The sequence below is a fragment of the Canis lupus genome, chromosome 30 (genome assembly GCF_011100685.1).
Source record: "Canis lupus familiaris isolate Mischka breed German Shepherd chromosome 30, alternate assembly UU_Cfam_GSD_1.0, whole genome shotgun sequence".
In the NCBI taxonomy this organism is placed as follows: Eukaryota; Metazoa; Chordata; class Mammalia; order Carnivora; family Canidae; genus Canis; species Canis lupus.
This window is the reverse complement of record NC_049251.1, coordinates 35,675,776-35,697,718: the sequence shown is the minus strand read 5'-3', so window position 1 is coordinate 35,697,718 and position 21,943 is coordinate 35,675,776. Positions and strand designations below refer to the sequence as shown.

General features: G+C 42.2%; 1 protein-coding gene across 2 annotated transcripts in view; it reads right to left on the bottom strand.

Annotated features, from left to right (window-relative positions):
• The window catches only part of THSD4 (thrombospondin type 1 domain containing 4), a 566,261-nt gene that overhangs the window by 98,557 nt on the left and 445,761 nt on the right, over positions 1–21,943 (bottom strand). For both annotated transcript variants that reach the window (XM_038580863.1, XM_038580864.1), the window contains one exon: positions 8,916–9,120. In XM_038580863.1, coding sequence (XP_038436791.1) covers positions 8,916–9,120 — 205 coding nt within the window. The remainder of the gene's footprint in view (positions 1–8,915; positions 9,121–21,943) is intronic.

Sequence of the window (21,943 nt, the reverse complement as noted above, 5' to 3'; positions counted from 1 at the left end):
GCAGTTTCAGTGGCCAGCATTAGACTATAAATGGAAGACAAAGCCAAGGACTGAAGGGTAGATAGGAGTAGAGCAGCAAAAGGCACTCAAAGCCCAAGGTGAAGTCTGAGATGGAAGGGGTGATCCCATAATTACAACTGTGTATCTTACAGAAGCCATTTTCTGATTAGAATGAGGTCAGCACGGGGGTGGGGGGGAGGCTGAACATACATATCCACTTTTGTATCTCTTTGTCCTATGGGGGGAAAGGAACTACTCCCGGAAAGACAGTGGGTGCAGAAGCCATAAGGATACAGCTAGAATAATTAAGTAAGGCTTTGGATGTCTAAGAAGAAAGGTAGCAAATTTTATACTCAAGGAAAACCAGAGTCTTGGTACAAGGTAGGGAAAATATGGCCTGGCATGCTAGATGCTTCAAGTTCATTATCCTACTGAATCCTTGCATAGCTCTAAGAGTGCGTGTGTATCTACTCCTTGCCCATATAAACTCAGAGGAGACCTGTCAGCACACTGACACCATTGTAGGTCTGCTCCATCTGAAGGAAAGGCCTGTTACAGAAACAGATGTAGGTCACATAGTCCAGTCAAGCTGCTATAACAAAATACCACAGACTGGGTGGCTTGTAAACAACAGATGTTGAGTTCTCATTGTTCTGGGGGCTGGGAAGTGTAAGATAGAGATCTGCTTCCTAGATGGTTGTCTTTTCCCTATAACCTCTCACGGCAGAAGGGGTCAGGCATCTCTCCAGGGCCTCTTTTAGAAGGACACTAATTCCAATTCCTGAGGGCTTTGCTTTCATGACCTAATTACCTCCCGAAGGCCTCATTTCCTAAAACTACCACCTTAGGGGCTAGGATTTCAATAAATGAATTTGAGGGAGACATAAACATTCAGGCCATTGCAGCAACTGGAGGAAACCCACTTAACATAATAAGCAAATATTCACTAGTTTTATAAATGCAAATTGAGAAATTAGGAAAATCAGAAACTGGGAGAAAAAAGAAGCAAGAGCAAGTTCAAATAAAGATTGTTAAAAGTTGGTTACAGAAAGAAAGTTCCTAACTTTTTTTTTTTTTTTTTAAGATTTTATTTATTTATGAGAGAGAGAGAGAGAGGCAGACACACAGGCAGAGGGAGAAGCAGGCTCCATGCAGGGAGCCCGACGTGGGACTCGATCCCGGGTCTCCAGGATCATGTCCTGGGCTGAAGGCGGCACTAAACCGCTGAGCCACCCAGGCTGCCCAAAAGTTCCTTACTTTGATAAAACTTAAATATCAGAAAACTCAGCAAACATCTATTAGAAGCATTCTGAATGTCAGGAACAAAATAAAAAAGCCCACTAACATTATTATCCCAAACTTCTGGATTATTCCAAAATTTTTTTAGAGGTCTGAGCCTGTAAGTGCCACAAGCCAAGAGAGAAATAAGAAGTAGAATATAGGGATGCCTGGGGGGGCTCAGCAGTTGAGCGTCTGCCTTCGGCTCAGGACGTGATCCCGGAGTTCCACAATCAAGTCCCATGTTGGGCTCCTGAATGGAGCCTGCTTCTCTTCCCTCTGCCTAGGTCTCTGCCTCTCTCTGTGTCTCTCATGAATAAATAAATAAAATCCTTAAGAAAAAAAAGAAGTAGAATACATCATAAGAAGATAACATTATTATTATCTATAGATATCAAGATTTTTCCATCTAGAAAAATCCATGTCAAATAACTGAAAAACTATTTGAATTGTTAAATGAGTCTAGCAAGATGTTCAGGTAGAAAATAAATATAAAATAAACTGGTTTAACACATACTTGAATGACTAATTGGAAATACAGTGGAAAGAAAGATCTTATACCATATTAGCAAAAAATATAAAGTACCTAAAATACCAAGGAATAAACCTAATAGACATATATGGAAAGTCTTGATAAAGAAATTTTACTGAAGAACACAAAATGGGAAGATGCCCTATACTCCTGAATCAAGAGTCACTGTTATGAAGAGGTTTCTTTTGCTCTTCAAATTAATCCATAAATTAATTGCAATTTATTTTATTTTTTTTAAAGATTTTTATTTATTTATTCATAGAGACACAGAAAGAGAGAGGCAGAGACACAGGCAGAGGGAGAAGCAGGCTCCACGCAGAGAGCCCGACGTGGGACTTGATCCACGGTCTCCAGGATCATGCCCTGGACTGCAGGCGGCGCTAAACCACTGCACCACTGGGGCTGCCCATTCATTGCAATTTAAATTAAAATTTCAACAGAAATTTTATGGGCTTTTACAAGCTGTTTTTAAAGTGTATGTAGAATGGGGGTGCCTGGGTGGCTCAGTCAGTAAGAGTCTGCCTTCAGCTCAGGCCATCTCAGGGTCTTGGGATCAAGCCTGCATGCTGGGCTCCCTGCTCAGTGGGGAGTCTGCTTCTTCCTCTCCCTCTGCCCACCTCCCACTTGTGCTCTCTCTCTTCCTCTCTCTCAAACAAATAGAATCTTTTTAGAAAAGTAAAGTGTATGGAGAACAAACATACAAGAAGACTCAAAATTTAGGAGAAGAACAAAGTGTTTGGGTAGGAAATTGGGGAGGGAACAGAAAGTTGATCTAGAAAAGAATAAAACATAAAACTACAGTACTGGAAACAATATGGTACCAAAGCAGGAAGAAACAAATAGATCAATGGACTTGAATCAAGAATCCACAATTATATCTACATATATTTGAATTTAATATGTGGTAGAGGTGGCATTTCAAATTAGTGGGAGAAATTTAATGAGCAGTGTTGTGACAACTGTTTATTTAGAAAAAGATCTGCTACCTCATGCCACACACAAAAATTAATTTCAGATAAATCAATATTTAAATATATACATGAGTATAAAAATAATAGAAGAAAATATTAGAATAATTTTATAATGTTGGAGGTGGGTGGGTCTTAATCCACTAGCTATAAAAAAATGATCGACAGATTTGACAAAAAAAGATTAAAATTTCTCTCCACAGAGAAACTAATATCATAAGCATAGTTGAAACACAAGATAACTATTATATATATGAGCAGAAGATGGTTATTATTCCTAACTTATATGAGTTCTTAAAATCTGTAAGAAAACCACAAACACAATTTAAAAATAGCAAATTCACGGAGTGCAAACCACAATAAAAATGAGTGGTCAGGAAAATGCAAACAAAGAAGATACAGTAAAAGTTAACTACATTCATAATATTTTGTGTTGGTGTCGGCATCAACCGGTACGCTACTTTGGAGAGGAATCTTGCTTCATCTCTCTGAACTACAAGTGTTCATTCCATTTGACCTACAAATTCTATTTCTAGGAATCTATCCTACAGAAATATTTATGTAAGCATGAAAGGATATACCTATTAGGATATTCATGGCAGCATTACGTGTAAGAGGACCTTTATTTAGGTTTTCTACTCCAAGAATTTGCTCTGTTTCCTCTAGAAACAGCTTTTCCAGTTATTTATCTTGGGTTTTCTCTTTCATGCTATAGGCTTCAGAAAAGTGCCTACTGACCCCTGATTGTCCACTTATGTTATATCCATTGATGTTTAAGATGAAAGCAATGAGAAGTCTGCCTGAGAGCTCTGTACATATTGGCCAACTTTTAGAGGGTGAGAGAACGGAGCGCCAGTTACTGAGCCACTTCTTTCCCCAACTCCACAAACTGATGTCTTGGGTACCAATTCTCACAACCATGCCCTAGTTCCCATCAGCTTTTGGATAAGGATGGTGATGCCAGCATTCCGAATGTGTGTGGAGGGAAGTGTGTTCATATACTTCCCTATTTTTCACTTCCATCTTTCCTCACACTGTCCATTTTATCTGCTGCCCCCAGACTCAGAGGCTCTTGGGCTCTGTATGCAGGCTGGCCCCTCCTCATCACCATCCCTCTCTGCTTCCTCAGCTGTGATTTCCTCTGCTCTATTAGTGAACATTCTTCCATATGCTTTCAGAAACTTGTTCCAGAAATTTGTTAAAATCATTTCACAGACACCCCTTCTCTTGTTTTCTTGGTGGTTGTAGGTTATATCCTGTCTTATTCCTTTAGGCTGATTTTAATGAAATCTTGGGAGGAAGGAAAAAAAAACCAACTCATGTACTCAGCCTGCCATCTTGAACCACAAATCAAACGTATCATTTGCAATATTAGAGAATAGACAATTTAAACATCCCTCAATAGGAAACTATTTAAATCTGATGTATAGAATACTCTGTACTCAGAAAATAATGAATTAGCTTTATGCAGTAATATGAAAAGGTATGATATAATATTAAAATAAAAGAGCAAATTGCAAAGAGTATGTATAGCACCACTACTATTTTATTTGTACTTCCACATGGAACCGTGAAGAGTGGACATTTTTCTGTCTTAACACCTGAAGGCAGTGGACCAGGTGTGGGGTTGGCACAAAGAAGGAATCTCATCTTTTCACTCTATATCATTTGTATTGTTCAGAATTTTTATAACATGTATGAAAAATCTTGGGGATTGATTGTCAGGTGTCATGGATCATCTATCACTTGCAAACCTTTAATTTATTAGTTGAGCAGCTCTCTATGGGAAAGGTTGGAGTATTTAAAAAATAGGATGTCTTACATTTGTATGACCATTATGATTATTTCAAACTTTTAAGAAAACATGATTAACAGTAAAAGTATTGCCAGTTTATTTTTAAAAGCTATAGATCTTTAAAAAATTCCTCCCAAGTCTAAGGTTCTGTGACAACGTAACATGTTGGCGGTAGAACATGTCCTGTAGAATCAATTTTGCTTGGTATGCTTTTATGTCTGATTTCTTAACTGTTACATATTGACATTAGTAAACTGAGCTAGCTGAACTATGCCAACTTTGATATTTCAGCTAGAATAATTTTACAACATCTCATTATTAAGGAAGAGGTAAGGAATATAAAATGCCAATCATGTTAATAAAATTAGGTTTAACTTTCTGTTTCCAAAGAACAAGGTTCAGAACAACTTACATGCAAAAGGAGAATACATAGGCTTTAGCAGATACATGGGTTTGAAAGTCTTTTCCATTAAAAAGATGTATATTTAGGAATCTATAATCCACCAACAAGCCTATATTTCAGACCATGTGAACAAATTCAAATAAACACTGAAAAGCAGAACTCAAGTCTGAAAAGTTTCATTGGTTTCCAACCTAAAATGAGACAAAGATTCCATCTCCTAAAGTCTATGCACCATTAAAGGTCACGGTTTCTGTAGCTTTGCTCAGAGAATAGTTAACATCGTAAAGTGCCGAGTTGGCCTGTTGCCCCGGGTCCACATGGGTCTCTTTGCTGTGATGGTCAAACCAAATTAAGCCATAAACTCAGAGTCAGGTTGAATGCACCACCACTATTTACATATCAGACAAAATTTGGGGGTTGTATGCCTCCTCCTTCTACATATGTAGTTTCTGATTTTTATTTTTTAAAAAATATTTTTATTTATTTTTGAGAGAGAGAGAGAGAGAGAGAGAGAGAACGTGCACACAAATGGGGGGAAGGGCAGAGGGAGAAGCAGACTCCCTGCTGAGCAGGGAACCCAAGGTGATACTCAACCCCATGCTGTGGGATCATGACTTGAGCCAAAGGCAGACGCTTAATGGACTAAGCCACCCAGGTGCCCAGTTTCTGATTTTTAAATGTTGGTTTTCATATCCTCACTCTATAATTGCATCTTTAGGAAGTCTAGATCTTTCTTGAAGCATGCAAAGTAAAGAAAGTCCAGTTTGAAATATCAGAAGACCACGTACATCTAAATACTTAGAGACTGAAATGCTTACTATACATAAAGCATGACTACTATTAGTAACTAGTGACTGGCATGTTGAGAGAATCACTCACATATTGAGGGTTTTAAAAAAATCTTTTAAAATGAGGTGATAGGACCATCTTTTCCAGCACTAATAATACAGGTCCTTCTGTTTTCATTGAAATATACTTTCTATTTCTTGCTTTCTTTAAGGTTTTACTTATTTATTCAGAAGAGACATAGGTAGAGGGAGAAGCAGGCTCCTTGCAGGGAGCCCCATTGGGGACTTGATCCCAGGACCCCGGGATCACGCCCTGAGCCGAAGGCAGATGCTCAACCACTGAGCCACCGAGGTGCCCCTACTTTCTAGTTCTATGAAGTTTGGAGAGTTAGTCATTAAAAGATACCAAGTGTTTAATAAGAAAAGGCTTGATTGGAATTACAAATAATTAAAGGTAATTCTGGGAAACGGTAGGGTAACTGAGAAAACGTTTAAACATTTTTGAATTTTTTTGAAAGCAATGATACAAATTTGAACATTCATTTCCTCTCTATTGCCTATTCTATGGAACAAATAGCCAAATCAATTTTCTGGATGAAGTCACATTTTTATACAAAATAGTTTTCCTAGCCAGGAATACAAGGTCAGGCAAGTGAAACCCTCAGCATTACTTGGAAAATTGTAGAGAAACCCACCACATGTCTCTTTGAAAAACATTTATGTGCCTGAAAATGTGTAATGTAAAAAATAGTCCTTGAACAGTTTAAAGATAGCTAGAGACCCACACTCTAAATGGTTATCCATAATCTCATGCAATCCCATGCAATTTAACTTTTAGAATATACAGACCTCACAGAATAGACAATTTAGCAGGATAGGTATAGGTAAAGAGAATACCTGTGATGAGAAAAAGACATCTGGGGTGTCTGGGGGGGCCAGTGAGTGGGGCGTCTGACTCTTGGTTTTGGCTCAGATCATGATCTCAGGGTTGTGAGATCAAGCCCCACGTAGGGCCTCACACTCAGCAAGGAGTCTGCTGGAGATTTTCTCTCTCTCCTTCTCCCTCTGCCCCTCCCTCCCCTCACTCTCACTTGTGCATGCTCTGTCTCTCTCAAACAAATAAATCTTAAGAAAAAGACCATCTGAACCATTATACACTTTAAAAGGCTAAATTTTATGATAAGTGAATTATATCTCAATAACAAAAGGAAGAAAGGAGGGAGAAAACGGCATTCCAAGTGCTTTAAGTGATTTAAGTTCTGCAGACAGAAGCTCCCGATCATCTCCCCTGGGACCTCCTTTCACTACAGCCTGCTCTTTCCATTCTCCCTCTTATGCCCACAGGGCATCACGTAATATTGCCGATGGACTCCAGATTTCTCAGGTACCCCACTGGTCTCTGGGCACACAAGAGTGAACGTGACTTTCTGAGTCACTCTCCCATTGAGTCTCTTTTAGGGGGAGAGGGATTTTTGACTCCATGAAGCTTTGATGTACTGACGTGCTCTGAGACAAAAGAAAGGGAAAGACCGGTTATCTTTCCCATACTCAGACATCCAGTGGATAATCACCCAGGCTTTTATCTTCAGAGGGCGTAGCTTAAAACCAGCTTTCTGAACTGAGCAAGGGAAAATTTTACTAAAAACAACACAAAATTCATTAAAAAAGTGCCATTGTTTGCTGCTGCATTTGAACACAAGGGCATTTCAAATAATCTCCTGAAGAACACTTTCCATTCTAGAAGACAAGATGTTTATGGAGATAGGATTTTCTAATATTCCAAAAAGAGGAAAAAACACAAAGATTATTTCCTCATAACTGAAGATGACACACAAATCACTCATTGGGAAAACTAGGCTTATTGCCACTTTGGCGGCTCCTGAGGGTGCCAGAGCGAATACAATGGCTTTCCACTTTAACTGGCCTTCTGTCAGAGACTCGTTTGCCATCCTTTCTTCCTCCTGCCAATAAATCTAGGTGAAGCAAATTTTGGTTGCATCCCCCTGAGTGCAGAAAAAAAGAGCTGCAGCATCTGGAGTTATCTTCTGGAGTGTTCCTAGTACTTGAAATTTGTGACATTAATCATCCCTTGACTGCTGCAAGGCCAATGGTGTACCAGAAGAATTCGAGTTCTGAGAGTTGCTCATGGGTATTATATCTCGGTAGACTACCCCGCTTGGAGATGCCTAGGTTCAAATCCCAGCTCCACCTCTTTCTTGCTGTGTGACGTTAGCAAGTTACATAAACTCTCTGTGTCTCTTTCCTTATCTATAAAATGGGAATGGGAACAGGTCCTATCCCCTAGGGTTGTTGAGAGGGTTCAATAACTTAGTACGTGAAAAGCACTGAGAATAGTGCCTGGCATGTAGTGTCTGTGCTATTTTAGTTCCTGTTAAAGAAGTAATTAAAAAATGAAAATGAATATGGCTGTTCACTAAATTATTTTAAGAAATTGCTTTCCTTATATTACTTTGTTAACTAATCTGTGCATGCTCACATGAATTGGAAATTGGTCGAAATTAATTCGTCTGGCCCGATTTGCTTTGCGTAAAATGCAATCGGCCAGCAACCCAGAATGAAGTATCACCAGAGGTCAAACCTTTTGTGGGAAAATGCGTAAAAATGGCCTCTTGATATTGATGATATTGCCCAAAATAACCACAACTGTTCAGAAGATATACGCGTACTATCCACATCCCATTGCCCCAGGCTGATGCAGCGGAAAGAAGGGAAACACGGTTTTCACTTCAGATCTATAGGGAATGAAGCTCCAGACAGGATCACCAATGGCCTCTGGCCACCTTGAAATCCAACGGAACAAAGACTGGCACGTACCTTGGCTTTTCAAAGAGCCTCCCCCATCCCAGAGAAACAATTTAGCCCATTACCTATTGCATAACCATGTTTCTCTTGGAAGGAACACAGGCTGGCTTAAATGTGTAGATGTTAAATATTTATTTGCAAGGACCTTTAAAATCTTCTCCACCCACACTTCTCATTTCAAGGAGGAGGCCAAGCAGTGCTTTGGCATTCCCCAGTGGCACCTTTTCCGTGTCCAAGGACCTCTGGACACTGCTGTGTCACGATCCTGGGAAGAAGTGAATCATCCAATAGTGACAGATGGTTTCCTCTGGAAAAAGACCAAGCTTACCCAAATAGTTATTGCTCTTGTACATCTCGGTGATGTTGATTTTGGTGGCTCCTTGGGGAATCTCGACCACTCGGTGATAGCCCAGGCTGGTGAGGGCATGCTTGAACACACCAGACACAACCTGACAGCCTGTGTTGTCGCCTCCGCACACCCCGCATTTGTCCACCACTTTGTCCGAGCCTAGGTAGTCGTCACAGCCAATGCTCTGCAAAGAGGTGGAAAACAAAAGACTCTTGTAGCACAGAACAGGAGCATGGGGGAAATGGGGGGGGAGGGTGATGAAAGATCTATTGGTGGGTCTTTCTTCTTTTTTAAAAGATTTTATTTATTTGGCAGAGAGAGAGAGAGAGAGAGAGAGAGAAAGAGAAAGAGAGAGAATGAGCAGAGGGAGCAGCAGAAGGAGAGAGAGAAGCAGACTCCCCACTGAGCAGGGAGCCCAACACGGGGCTCAATCCCATGATCCTGAGATCATGACCTGAGCCGAAGGCAGCTACTCTGGGTATAGATATGCATGAAGTATACACTCTAGGGGTGGGGTGCAGGCCACAGACAGTAAACATGACAAGTAAATCAAACAGTATGCTTGGTGGTGGTGAATGATAAGGAGAAAAATAATGCAGAGAGAAGGAATAGAGAGGGTGTGAGGACTGGTCACTTGTTTACACTGGTTGGACAGTGAAGTTGTCCAGCAAATCCATCTCCCTAATGGACTCAGAGAGGAGAGACCATCTGGGATTTTTTAAAAAGATTTTATTTATTTATCTGAGAGAGAGAGAGAGAGAGAGAGAGAATGAGAGGGGAGAGAGAGAGAGAGTGAGCATGAGCATGGGGAGGGGCAGAGGGAGAAGCAGACTCCCCTGCAGAGCAAGAACCCAGGACCCCAGGATCATGACCTGAGCCAAAGGCAGATGCTTAATGCCACCCAGGCGCAACCCCCCTGCCCCACCATCTGGGATTTTTATATAAGGTTCTTCAGGACCATGATAAGTACTGCACCTAAAATTGGGGTTTGTCCCCAGGTCCTGTGTTCTAAAGGACAGACTGTATAAACACTTAGCAAAGTATCCTCAGAAGCAGTACTCAGAGACCCAGTGTCTTAGGAAATGACATCAAATTGGTTGAGATCTGGGTCTTCACTAGTCATGGTAGCTCTGAAGAGTGGAGCAGCAGGATTTTGCTTGGCTCCCACAAAGTATTTTTCCCAGGAGAGAAGGGTGAAGGGAGAAAACAGCCAGAAACATCAACAAACTGGATGATCTGTGTCTAAATGATGGGGTGCTCCTCATTCAGGCAGCCTTATCAGCATTTAAAAAACCTCCACTGACCTTCCTGGATTCCCTCAAAAAAATAACCTTCCCATTACTCATTATAAGACCTTTTTAGTTTTATCTTTCCCCTCTCTGTTCATGTTTTCTGTTGGGGGAATTTTATTTTGAATAAAAATCTAAACCTTGGAACAAAGCGCAAGATGATTATCTTTATGCCATCCTTTCCCACTTCTGGAGCCGATTCCCCAGGGCTCATGATCATGCTTCCTGAATCCAAAATTTGGACGTGTGGTCTCAGGAAAGAAGTCTGTCACGTTTCTATGGGCCGATAGAAGGGCGCAGATTAGAGTCTGGATGATGAAGTCCTTGGATGACAGTTCAGTGGATTATGAGGATAGGGAATGACACTTGAAATCAGAGTGGGATTCTAAAACTTGAGACACATGTTTGCTGAATCACAGGCTTGAGTTGGTCCTTGAATTCTTTTTATTAAAATTTATTATTTTTTAAAGATTTTATTTATTTACTTATGAAAGACAGACAGAGAGAGAGAGAGACAGAGACAGAGACATAGGAGGACTCGATCCCAGGACCCTGGGATCATGACCTGAGCCAAAGGCAGATGCTCAACCACTGAGCCACCCAGGTGCCCCTTGTCCTTGAATTCTAAGAGCAATCATCAGACCATATCTCAGGGGGCAAAGTGGTCAACAAACCACTCAAAATCCACTCTGGATTTTGTGAAATCACCCTGGGTCTGTGCCTGTGGGCCCTACACGTCAAATTCTATATGCAGAGTCAAATCAGGTGTTCAGGCTTTTCCCTCCAACCTCACACTTGACTGACATCTTTCTGAAGGCACTGTACCCCTGTACCTCTGCGTTATTACTTCCATATTTCGGAGTGTACATTAGTCCATCAATAACAACTGGTCTTTCTTCACAAATAGCCTCTCTGTAAAACATTATTTCTGACAATAACAGAACATCATCTCAGCGTGTTCATCCACATCCAATTAACCTTTCAAAATGCCATGTTTGCTATGTATTCCTCCTCCCTCAAATATTTCTTGCCCCTGCCCCATGTGCACTTTAGTAGAAAAATAAGGAAAATGTTTTCCATGCGTGATTTCCATCTCTGACCCCTTGGGTTCTCCGTCGCTTTGAAAGAAAGAAACCAACCCGCAAATTGCTAAAGCAAGATTCTAACCACATTAAGGACATGCCTCTGATTGTCACTGATGGCGAAGATGGACAGAAAAGTGAGTCAGCACACAGTCCCTGTGCCGTCTAGCAAAATCTCACCTTCCTCCCTTTCCATTCCTGCTCTTCCCAGACTCAGTTTGTCCCAGACTGGGTCCTCCTCATGGGGCAATCCAGTAAAGGGAACACTGTCACAAAGCATGCAGGTAAAAAAAGAACACGTAGGAAGTAGGAAAGCATGCTCACGGAATGACCTGGCTCAAGTGTAGGGTTGGTTGCTGGGAGGGATGAACTCAGGCTGGAGAATTCAGCTGCAGTGTTTAAGAATCTTGGTAGCCAGGATGAAGAATTAGATTTTATCTGATGGCAGCAGCAATTGCTGGATGTCTAAAGAAAGAGAGGGCTACACTTGGATTTGTGTTCCGGATGATGACTTTGGCGGGTGCGGAGAGGGTCTCAGAGTGGGGAGACAGTCTAGTGAGTCTCTCTCTTCTAAACAGGGTGTAGGGAATATTTCAAGGATAAATGAGAGCCATCGAAGACAAGGGCAGACATCACATGAATCCTCAGCCCCCAGCCCAATGAGAATGGGATGATCACAAGGTTGGCTTTAGACAACCACAGCCAGACTAAATGTCGTTTTATCTTGTGAAACAGATAGTATATTAAAATGCTCTGCGTAGTTCCACAAATGCCACCCTTACACGCCAGATTTTCTGCATAGCATGGCCACTCTGGAGGAATCTAGACATGGGGGGGGGGTGCGTAGCAGTTTTTCCTGACAGACGTCCAAATGGCCTGGTGGCTGGCTTCAGTGAAGCGTGTAGCCTCACAAGTGCTGCCAAGAACAAAAGGTGACGTCCTCTTTCCTCAGGGCTGGATGGTCACTTCCTTCTGGGGTCATGCTGAAAACATCTCCACTACCATCCAGATCTTTCAGGGGTCAATGACCAGAAATGGATGGTCCCTGAATTCTGGCTTGCATATTAGGAAGCTGGTCAGTTGGTCTCTGATGGGGATGACTTAATAATGCCGAGCTATGTCTCCAAACTCGGTGGTGCCACCCAAGTGCCATCAGTGGGTGCTTCCAGTGGGCCCTTAGGGACTGCTGGTTTTGCGCTGGCTCTGCCGCTCAGGAGGGCTAATCTCTGAATATGTTAATTAGCCATCCTGAGCCTCGGGTCCTTCATCTGTGGCTTGGGATGGTACAGTGTCTATCATCTCACAGCAATGTTGGGAGGACCTACTGAGGCAAACATAGAAGGCACCTAGCAGAAAGCTGCAATAGGATGGCTTCTCAGAAAACATGGGGTTTTGTTAATTATGGTCTTCACAGACTGGGTTTCATCTGGAATCTATCCATTTTTAAGTAAATTTCATCATCAGGAGAAAGTCAGAAAAATCCAAAGAGCTAAGAAAAAGCCAACGTTTGCCATAAAGGGAAGGCACACTGTGTGTCCCTTTCATACTTATTGTCCCCAACAGCACCTTGTGAAAAAAGACAGGATGCATATCTGCTCCGCCATCTACCTTTATTCCTTTTTTTTTTTTTTTACCATGCACTGTGGCTCAGAAGAGACATTTCTTGCTGTTGCAAAGGCAACTGGACAACTATCAGGTATCCTTACTATTCTTCCAGTGATTTCTGCAACATGTTGTAGGAAAATTTTACACATTGCAAGCCATCACAAGAGAAATTGCTCACGAATTGCCCCCAATTGTGTGCCAAAATTAACCTAAATGGAATTTCCTGAGGGAAATGAGCAATCCGCCTGACATCTCTGGTGGTGGGTATCACAGAGAGGAAGCCTCTGTACATCACGGCAGAGTAGGCTGGTGCCAGGCATGCAGATAGTGGAGCTTCTGATTCCCTAATGGGAAGCAGATGTTTCTGTGTGTGCTCACTCAATAAACACAGCAGATAGGGTAACCTCAACTGGTTGGCTAGATGATACCAACAGGTAACACAACGTGCCTTAACAATCATGCTGTCACAACAGTGTGGGAGAATGTTATTCTTAAAATGATTAGTAGCTAACACCAACTTACTTGATTTGCAGCAAGCTAACTCATGGAAATACAAATGGATGCCAAAACTTTTATTCATGACATTCTGTTGAAAGAAACCCTTTGCATAATGATAAATATCTCCCTCTTGTTACTGTTAGGAATGTACGCCAATACCACCTTCCTGGAAGGCAATTTAGCAATATATACTGTTTGACCCTAATTCTTCTTCTAGGAATTTATGCTAAGGAAATGATAAGAAATTAGACCAGCGATTTCTGTATGAGGCAGCTCATCACAGTTGTTATCATTAATAAAAAAAATTAGAAATACCCTAAGTGTCCGACATAGGAAAGCAGTTAAATAATACATAGAAATTCTCTGGGAAATGCTGGCTGAGTCTTCCCCTGTTATTTTTCTCATTAAAATCTGCTAGCGCTTGTGCCTGCAGGGTTGACCCTCAATACAGTTCAGGAAATATTTTCTGAGGCAGCCCCTACTATGTGCCAATAAGGTGTAGGCAGGGAGACATGAAGGTAAAACAGACATGATTCTTACTTATGGTCTAAATCAGGGGTTGACAGATGACAGCCCACAGGCCAAATCTGGCCCACAACCTGTTTTTGTAAATAAAGATTTATTGGAACACAAGAACTCATTTGTTATTGTCTAGGGCTGATTTTGTGCTGTAGCAGCAGGGTTGAATGGTTGCGACAGAGAGACAATGGCCCATGGCGCCTAAGATATTTATGATCTGGCGCTTTATAGAAAAAATGTCAACCTCTGGACTAAACTGGCAGACGTGATCCCATGATTCAGTGTAGTACATAGAGGTGGGAGGGAGATGTGCAGAGCCCTCTGTGGCCAAGACTGTGGCTCAGGCTGATGCTTCTAGATTCACCCCTGGTCGCCCTCATCTGTTTCCTATATACCACCCACATGACTTATCCCAATCTGTCTCAACCTTAAAACAGAAGGCAAAGAGTTGTCATCTTCTACCTCAATAGTCTTCAAGTGTTTTTTCTTAAGGAGAAAAAACATACTTTCCAAACAAAACCTCATGCAGAAATGCAGAACTCCAACATACAAAATGAGACAGGCTTCTGAATTTCAGCATGTTACCTTCCTACCTTCTTCCTTGTGGCCAGGGTTTCTCAACCATGGCTCTAGGGACATTTTGGGCCAGATAGTTCCTGGTTGTGGGGGCTGCACTATAGGATGGCTGGCGGCACCCCTGGCTTCTGTCCACTGGATGCCAGTAGCATCCCTCCCCTCAGTGTGACAGATGAAAATGTATCTAGACATTGCCAAATGTCCCCATTGTAACAAAATCACCTCCAATTGAGAATTACTGTTCTAGTATAATCCATAGATCATGGGACACCACAGAAGAACATGATAGATCCCCAGAACCATTAGAACAATGGAAGTTCCAAAGAAGCACCCAAACAGCACTCTGTCAATGTCAGAAGCTAATGAGCAAAGAATGCTTAGTTACCTAGTTAAAAAAAAAAAAACACAAAAACAAACCCAAAACCAATCCATTTCCACACTGCCATCAGTATCCTAGGGCTCTTTAAGCTTGCCATTTGGCTTAACTTCAGTGTGAGCAGGACAATGTACTGGAAAGAGCACGGCACCTAGTATACAGTAGGTACTTCATAACTATACTGAATAGAAGAGCAGCTGGTTGAGGCATCAAGAGATCAAAGTTATAGGACCAATTTTCTCCCTCAACTGGATCATCTCTAAGGTATCTTTTGGTGCTAAACTATTTCTGAAAAAGAGAGATACGCCCTGATATGAGGAATCTTGCCATGTCTAAAGTCAGAGGAATTTGCTCTACGCAGACAGAATTAAATTGGAACCAGGAATCCATGGGAAACAAACTGACATTGTCATTCATTTGAAGCAGAAGAAACGGTCCATGGGATGAAAGGTATTTTGGCTTCCCTAATGAAGGCAATTGTGAAATTAGTGATCTGGTTTTAATCAAGCTTATGGTTGTTACTTTTCAGTTCCTCATCGTGTTTCATTAGAGAATAGCACCTTTACCCAGTGACTTAACTGGAAGAAAATGTTGGCTCTCTCGCTGGATAAAATTGGGTGAGAATCAGTGTTTACAAATCTGATGAAAGAAGCCCCAAGAGGGAAACATTTTACATGCTCTAAGAGAATTACCACCCTCCTTGCCATGAGGGTCGTCTTCCCGTGGAGAGTGGGGGTGCTCCAAACTGTAAAGTGCCAATGCTTCACTTACATGGTCTTCCTCCCAGTGGCTTAAAATGGAGGGAAGCCACCTGGATGGCTCAGCGGTTGAGCATCTGCCTTCGGCTTAGGTCGTGATCCCCGGGGTCCTGGAATCAAGTCCTGCATTGGGCTCCCCGCAGGGAGCTTGCTTCTTCCTCTGCCTGTCTCTGCCTCTCTCTCTGTGTCTCTCATGAATAAATAAATAAAATCTTTAAAAAATGGGGGAGGAGGGATGAATAAGTTATGACAATGACAACTGCTTTATTATAAAAATAAGTTATATATATTTTTGTGTAGGAATGGCAGAAACCTCTAGACTTCCACTTTACTTTTAAAATATAAAGTTGTATGGCAAATTCTCTGTTTAAAGGGAATTCTGTTTAAAATACTTGGTCAGGTTGTATGGAAACTCTATAGGGCCCATACCATGTGGGGCAGGTCTGTCAAGTGCTATGGCTTAGGCAGCCAAGGGGTCAGGACTAGGAAGTTTCCTGCAGAAAGGAGCAGAGAGACACTGTCTACATTCTATAACGTGAAGTTCTGTAAGCAAGTATTAGCAAAAAGGCAACGCTGAGTTGGGTTGATGAGTGTGCCCCAGGATAGGTTGCCTGTATCCTGGCCTCATTTCTATGGCCTCCTGGGATCAGGTAGCCTGAGTCTGCAAGCATGGGTCTAACCAGAAGGCCCTCAGAGAACTGTGGGTGAATCCAGTGCCAACCAGAAGGCAGTGAGGGAGACTCTTGCTTGCATCCTTGTCACTTCCTTGACACACAGCATCTCTCCAAATGTGTCTGTTTGCATTTCTTTCCACAAGATGGCACCTATAAGCCTTAGTAAATAAAAGGGTACTCACCTAAGCAACTAGTTTAGGGATGGGAAACGGGAAATAGTGGTTGAACATTTAAAGGATGACTATTGAGAAACACCAGAGGGCTAGGCTCAGCAATGAGCTCTTTTGTTGTTAAGACAGACTTTCCCTTCTCAAAACATTTTTGTGGAGCATTTAAAAATGTAGGTGAACTATGCAGGCCTTTTATGTTCAGATTGTTCACGACAATACTTAGACATCTGCATAAATGCATTAAACTTTGGGAGTGAATGTGCTTTTTGGATGTTACTGGGTGATCTCCAGGGATGGCTGAGAAGGCTGGCTGGCTGGCTGGGGAGATGAAGAGGGAAAAGGCAGGCTATTAAAGTTGGGGGATTTAAGTGAACTCAACTCCAAGGCTGTGGAGTTGAGAACAGCACATTGAAATGCTGTTTTCGGGAGACAAAGGCGTGGATAGGAGATGGAGAGACTGGAGGCTGAGAAGCACCAAGACAGCTACATTCGGATGGGCGCAAGGGAAGGGGGCCTGGATGGAGAGAAGGAATGAGAATGGAGGGCAAAAGCACACTGATAAGGTTACTCTGAAGGAACAGTGAATGGAATGAAGAAGGATGCCCTATTGAAGGCAAAGTAGGGATGACTTCCTGGCCGGTGGGGTGGACATCTGCAAGAACAGCAATGTGGCCTGTTTCAGGCAGAGGCCTTACAGATGCTGTGGGTATGTGTGTGGGTGGTGGTGGTGGAAGATGGGGGCACAGGCCTGTGATGGTGTCATCTTAGAGCCAGGATTGTGGTAAAGATCTTGGTGATCATTAATTCATTTGTTGGATTTGGTCATATTCATTCTCTCTCTTTTGGTGGAACTTTAACACCCTAAACATTTTCATTTTAGCTTTTTGGATGGAAATCCTTCCAAAGTATATATTTTTTCTGTTATGTCTTAGTTTTTTTAAAAAAATCAAGAATAATAAACATTATTTGATTTTTTCTAGACCCTCGTTATTCAAAATGTGTGGTCCGTGGACCAGCAAGCATAGGCATCATCTGAGAGCTTGTTAGAAATCCTGGCCCCCATTCCAGGCCTACTGAATTGAAATCTGTGTTTGAGTAGCACCCGCAGGTAATTCCTGAACATTTGGATTATTTGGCTTTTTGGGTCACTTTATTTACTTCATGTTCTTTCTATTTTTTTCAAGTTGCATACTAGCCCCTAAGTGACAGCCAACACTCCCATTTGGGCAAAACAAAGATAGTATGACACAACTACCTTTTTGATTGCATCTGGAAAGAAATAATGCCTTTGGAGGACTTTTCCCTATGAGATTTTTAAGGGAAGGGGAACTGGGTGGAGGTAAGACACACATGCATACGTAGCCTCCTGAGAATTCCAGTGCTGGACAGAAGCAGAGGCTCTGGGACCCCCAGCAGCTTGCTTCACCGATGAAGAAGCAAGTCCTGGGAGGGGAAGTGATTTCTCCAGGTTGGTAGAAAGAGGACTTCCTGCTAGGGACTCTTTTCCATGACACTCTGATGTCTTCCAGCTCCTTCTGAGACAGGGTTTTACTGTATGCTCACCTCAAATGGTCCATCTTTCTTTCCTTTGTGCTTATTATGTCCCCATAACCACGTGAGAATGCTTTTATCTACCAGCGAGAATAGCAACTCCTTTTAACAAGTGGTCTTTGTGAAAATACTTGGATACACTGCTTTGGGTATAGGGGGTGGCACCCTGAGGCCTAGGGTCAGTAGAAACCAAGGCAACAAGAAATAATGGCCAAACTGAGATATGGCTTAATAGAAGGAGTCTGGTTTTGCTTCCAGGGCTGGAGAGAGCAGAAAGGGACAAGGCAGGAGAGAAGCTAAGAGATGGTGAAGGGCCAACCAGAAGCCCCAAGTGGATGGGAGAGCCGCTGATAACTGACCTTGCTCACTTGCTGAGATTTAAACCTTTCTCTGTTCCTGGCCCTCCCATGTCTTTATTGTTCTACACCTGTGTTATGCCTATGTTCCTGTCTTTAGGATTCCTGGTTTAGACTCCTTGAAGCCCCCCCTTCTTTCCATTTCCATCATCTGAAATTTCTCTTCTATGCTCCCCCATCTCCAAAAGTCTTTTCTTCTAGACACATACATGGCTAAGAGCATCCATAATGTGCTCTACACCTTCAGGTGACATCATCATTCTGAGTCTTAAACAAAGCCATTTAGGTGTAACTCTCAAATCCTTTGTGGGGATTAAATGAGAACATGCAGATGAAGACATCTAGTTCAGAACTGGCATGGAATAAGGGCTGGAAAAATGTTGAGGTGCTTTCCTTCTTGAGGGTTTGTCTGTCCTGCTTTAAGTGCCCCGTCCCTGGGCATACACAGGTATCCTTTTTCTTACCCAAGGCACATAAATTTCTATGCTTGCAGAGGAGCCTGGTCTGTTAGCACCATCCAATGAAATCTCATCTCCATTTACACATGATTCTCAGGTGGTGTTTGAAGCCAGAGTTTTAACAACCAAACTGCTGTGATCATTTGCATTTCCATGATGTTCTGGGACAATGGTGATCAAGATTTTCAGAGATTTTCTTATAAATGTATTATCCCTCTCTGCTTTATTGTTTTAAAAATGTGTTTTGTTAGTCTTTCCTGGCTTGTGTTGGAGACCAGCTACAAAAAACCCCCCAAATTACAAAGGGGTATGTTCATTTTAGAAACACAGCAAGGGAGGCCATGGATGGAGCTGATAGCTTGGGCATATTGGAGCACAGTCTTAGAGGATTTGTGGGTGGAAACCAGATGCAAGAAGGGATGCAAGCAGTTTGCGGGGCTCCAGGCAGTAGGAAGCCCCATGTGTATAAGTGACAGCTATCATGGAGAGAGCACTCACCATGGGCTAAGCATCTAATATATGTCAGCCTGTTTAATAATCTTGACCTCCCTATTTTATTAAAGCTCAGAGAAGGTAAGGTCACACAGAGGTGTGACAGAGAGTTTGAACGAAAGGCTTTCTCTTCTCTCTAGCTGCATGTCCCCTAGTCCAGAGGAAACCCTTCTTGTAAGAACAGGGCCTGTGGCCAAAGACCACGTATACCAAGGGCTAGAATGGCCAAGAAATCAAATAGGGATAATTCCTCCTTATTGTTCATATCTCTGGGGGCTGCCGGCTTTCCCCAACTCCCTTCCATGTGGGCTCTACCTGTAGTCTGTTGCCTCCTCTCTCATGAGGACTAAAATTGAGTTGGCATCTCCCATAGCTTCTCTTCATGCTCCTGCTCTCCCAGGTTGTCTCTTTCCATTCATTCAGTGTATGTTCACCCAAGGGAAGTAACATCTACAACACTACCCTTTATTTCCTAGCAAGGTCTGAGGTCCAAAATTATTCACTGAAATAGTAACTATCTTTCTCATTTGTCTTCCTGGGAATGGAAACTGCTGGTTTACCAAGCTGGGAAATATTTATGACTTAAGGAAAAGCATCCTGTTCCACGGGAGATAAGATTAGTCAACCCAAGAGCTTGTTCTACGGTGCCGGAATGACCAAGATATCAAATAAGCATAATTTCTTCTTTTTCTCTCTTCTAACCATAGATGCATCCAATATGAATATTCATTTCATTAAGAAATAAAGGCATTGTGTGTTCCACGCATGCTTAGCAGGAAGAAATTTGGCTGAAATATTTAAACATGAGGGCTCCTTCATGCTTCTTTTGAAGGATGGCTGGGAACACGGTTATCTGTCAAACTCAATGTGTTCCATAACAATAATTCAGGTGGCAGCCAGATGAATAATTCTCATGCTTGCAGAGAATTTCCCTACTCTTGCAACTTTAAACCAAAAGGTAGGGCAATGGCCGATACGACACATGGCTTCCAAGTGATCCCATTAACAATATGCACTTGTGTACACAAATATTTAGGACATGCAAACCATTTGGATAAACACTGATCCTTCACCTTCTTTGGTGGAACCCTGAAATTCTTAATTTTCACCAGCCCCTTCTTTAAGCAGATCATATTTATGAGCTTTTAAATCATGCCCCCCAGATGTGTCTGCATAAGAAAGGCTAATGCTGTGGTTTCAGGTAATCTATCCTGCATGTGGCTGTGAAATTTATCTTCCGCAGGTACTGCTGTCATCATGTCATTCTTCTGGCTCAAAAGGTTTCCTGATGTCAGCTGTCACTTAAACAAGCTGATTATTTCCTCCCAGGCATTATGCCTATATTTGAGTCCCTGATTACAGGTGGAAAGGAGAGCCTGAAGCTGTACCAGCTTAAGAAAAAACTCTAACCCAGGTGCGGAAAAACTGAGTAAAAGTAGGAATTTTGAGAAGGATCCAGCCTCCTTACGCTTCGACACCAAAAGTACTTTATTAAAGTGATGGTCCCATGTTAGTTAGCAACTCTAATTATTAATTATTGTAATTTATTGGGCTGGTTTTGTGATGCTAAAGGCAGATGGTTTGCAAAAAGCATCTGACACATGGAAGGAACCCAATACATATTATGTTTTATCCAAAGTCAAGTTAAAGATAACATAGAGGGCACATTCAAAGAAATACAAACAAATGATACTCGTTCCTAGCTAAAAACAATAGCCGCCTTGGAATGTTATTTAGTAAGAGAATGGCCTGCGTGTACTTTTAAAGAATGTGAAATGGCAGCAAATATCGAAGTAAAAAGAAAAGCATTTTTCTGGCAGAGCAAGATAAACCCTTGTTAAAAGAAAGCCAGAGCCAAAGTCAAAAAGTCAAAAATTCTCTTTTGACAGTTGATGGACTCCCTGGGCCCCACGAGACAGGCATGCCCTCATTACTCAGAGAGGTCTACAGGAGTTCTCATCAGCACCAAGAAAAGCAATAGAAAGAAAGGAAACCCGTGTTTGTTGACGATTTTCTTGGGTGAAAATATTTACTACCATTTTAACAGAGGAGGGACGAAGGAAGAAGGAAGTTCAGTGACTCACCCAAGGTCACACAGCGAGGCATCAGGATATGAGCCCATGTCTATCAAGCTCAAGAACTCAGAAGCAGGGTGATAAAGTGCAGGCCAAACAGGTGGGGTGAACATACTGATGAGACCGAGATCGTGGTGGGGAATAGCACATGCTGACAGGTGAGGAGCAGGAGCTGCGAGAGCAAGGAACAGGAATAGCTCTGGAAGAGGGGGAACACAGAGGCCACCAAACAAATGTCCACGGAGTGAGGACATGAAGCCTGGGGTTAACAGGTGGTAGATGGAAAGGTGACTTCTGAGTGCCTGCTCTTCCCTGACCTTTCATGGAAAGGAGTCATATTAATATTATCTTGGACTTCCCCTTCACACTCATGGGCCAGCTCCAATTTCCCAGAAGCTTTGAGTCCTCTCTTATCCACTGTCCCCTCATGCTGCTGGAAGCCCTAGCACTAAAAGCTCTCCCAATCACCTTTTCCTGTTGTCCCAAAAGGGTTTGATGGAGACTTTCTCTCCAGTGCAGACCCACGGG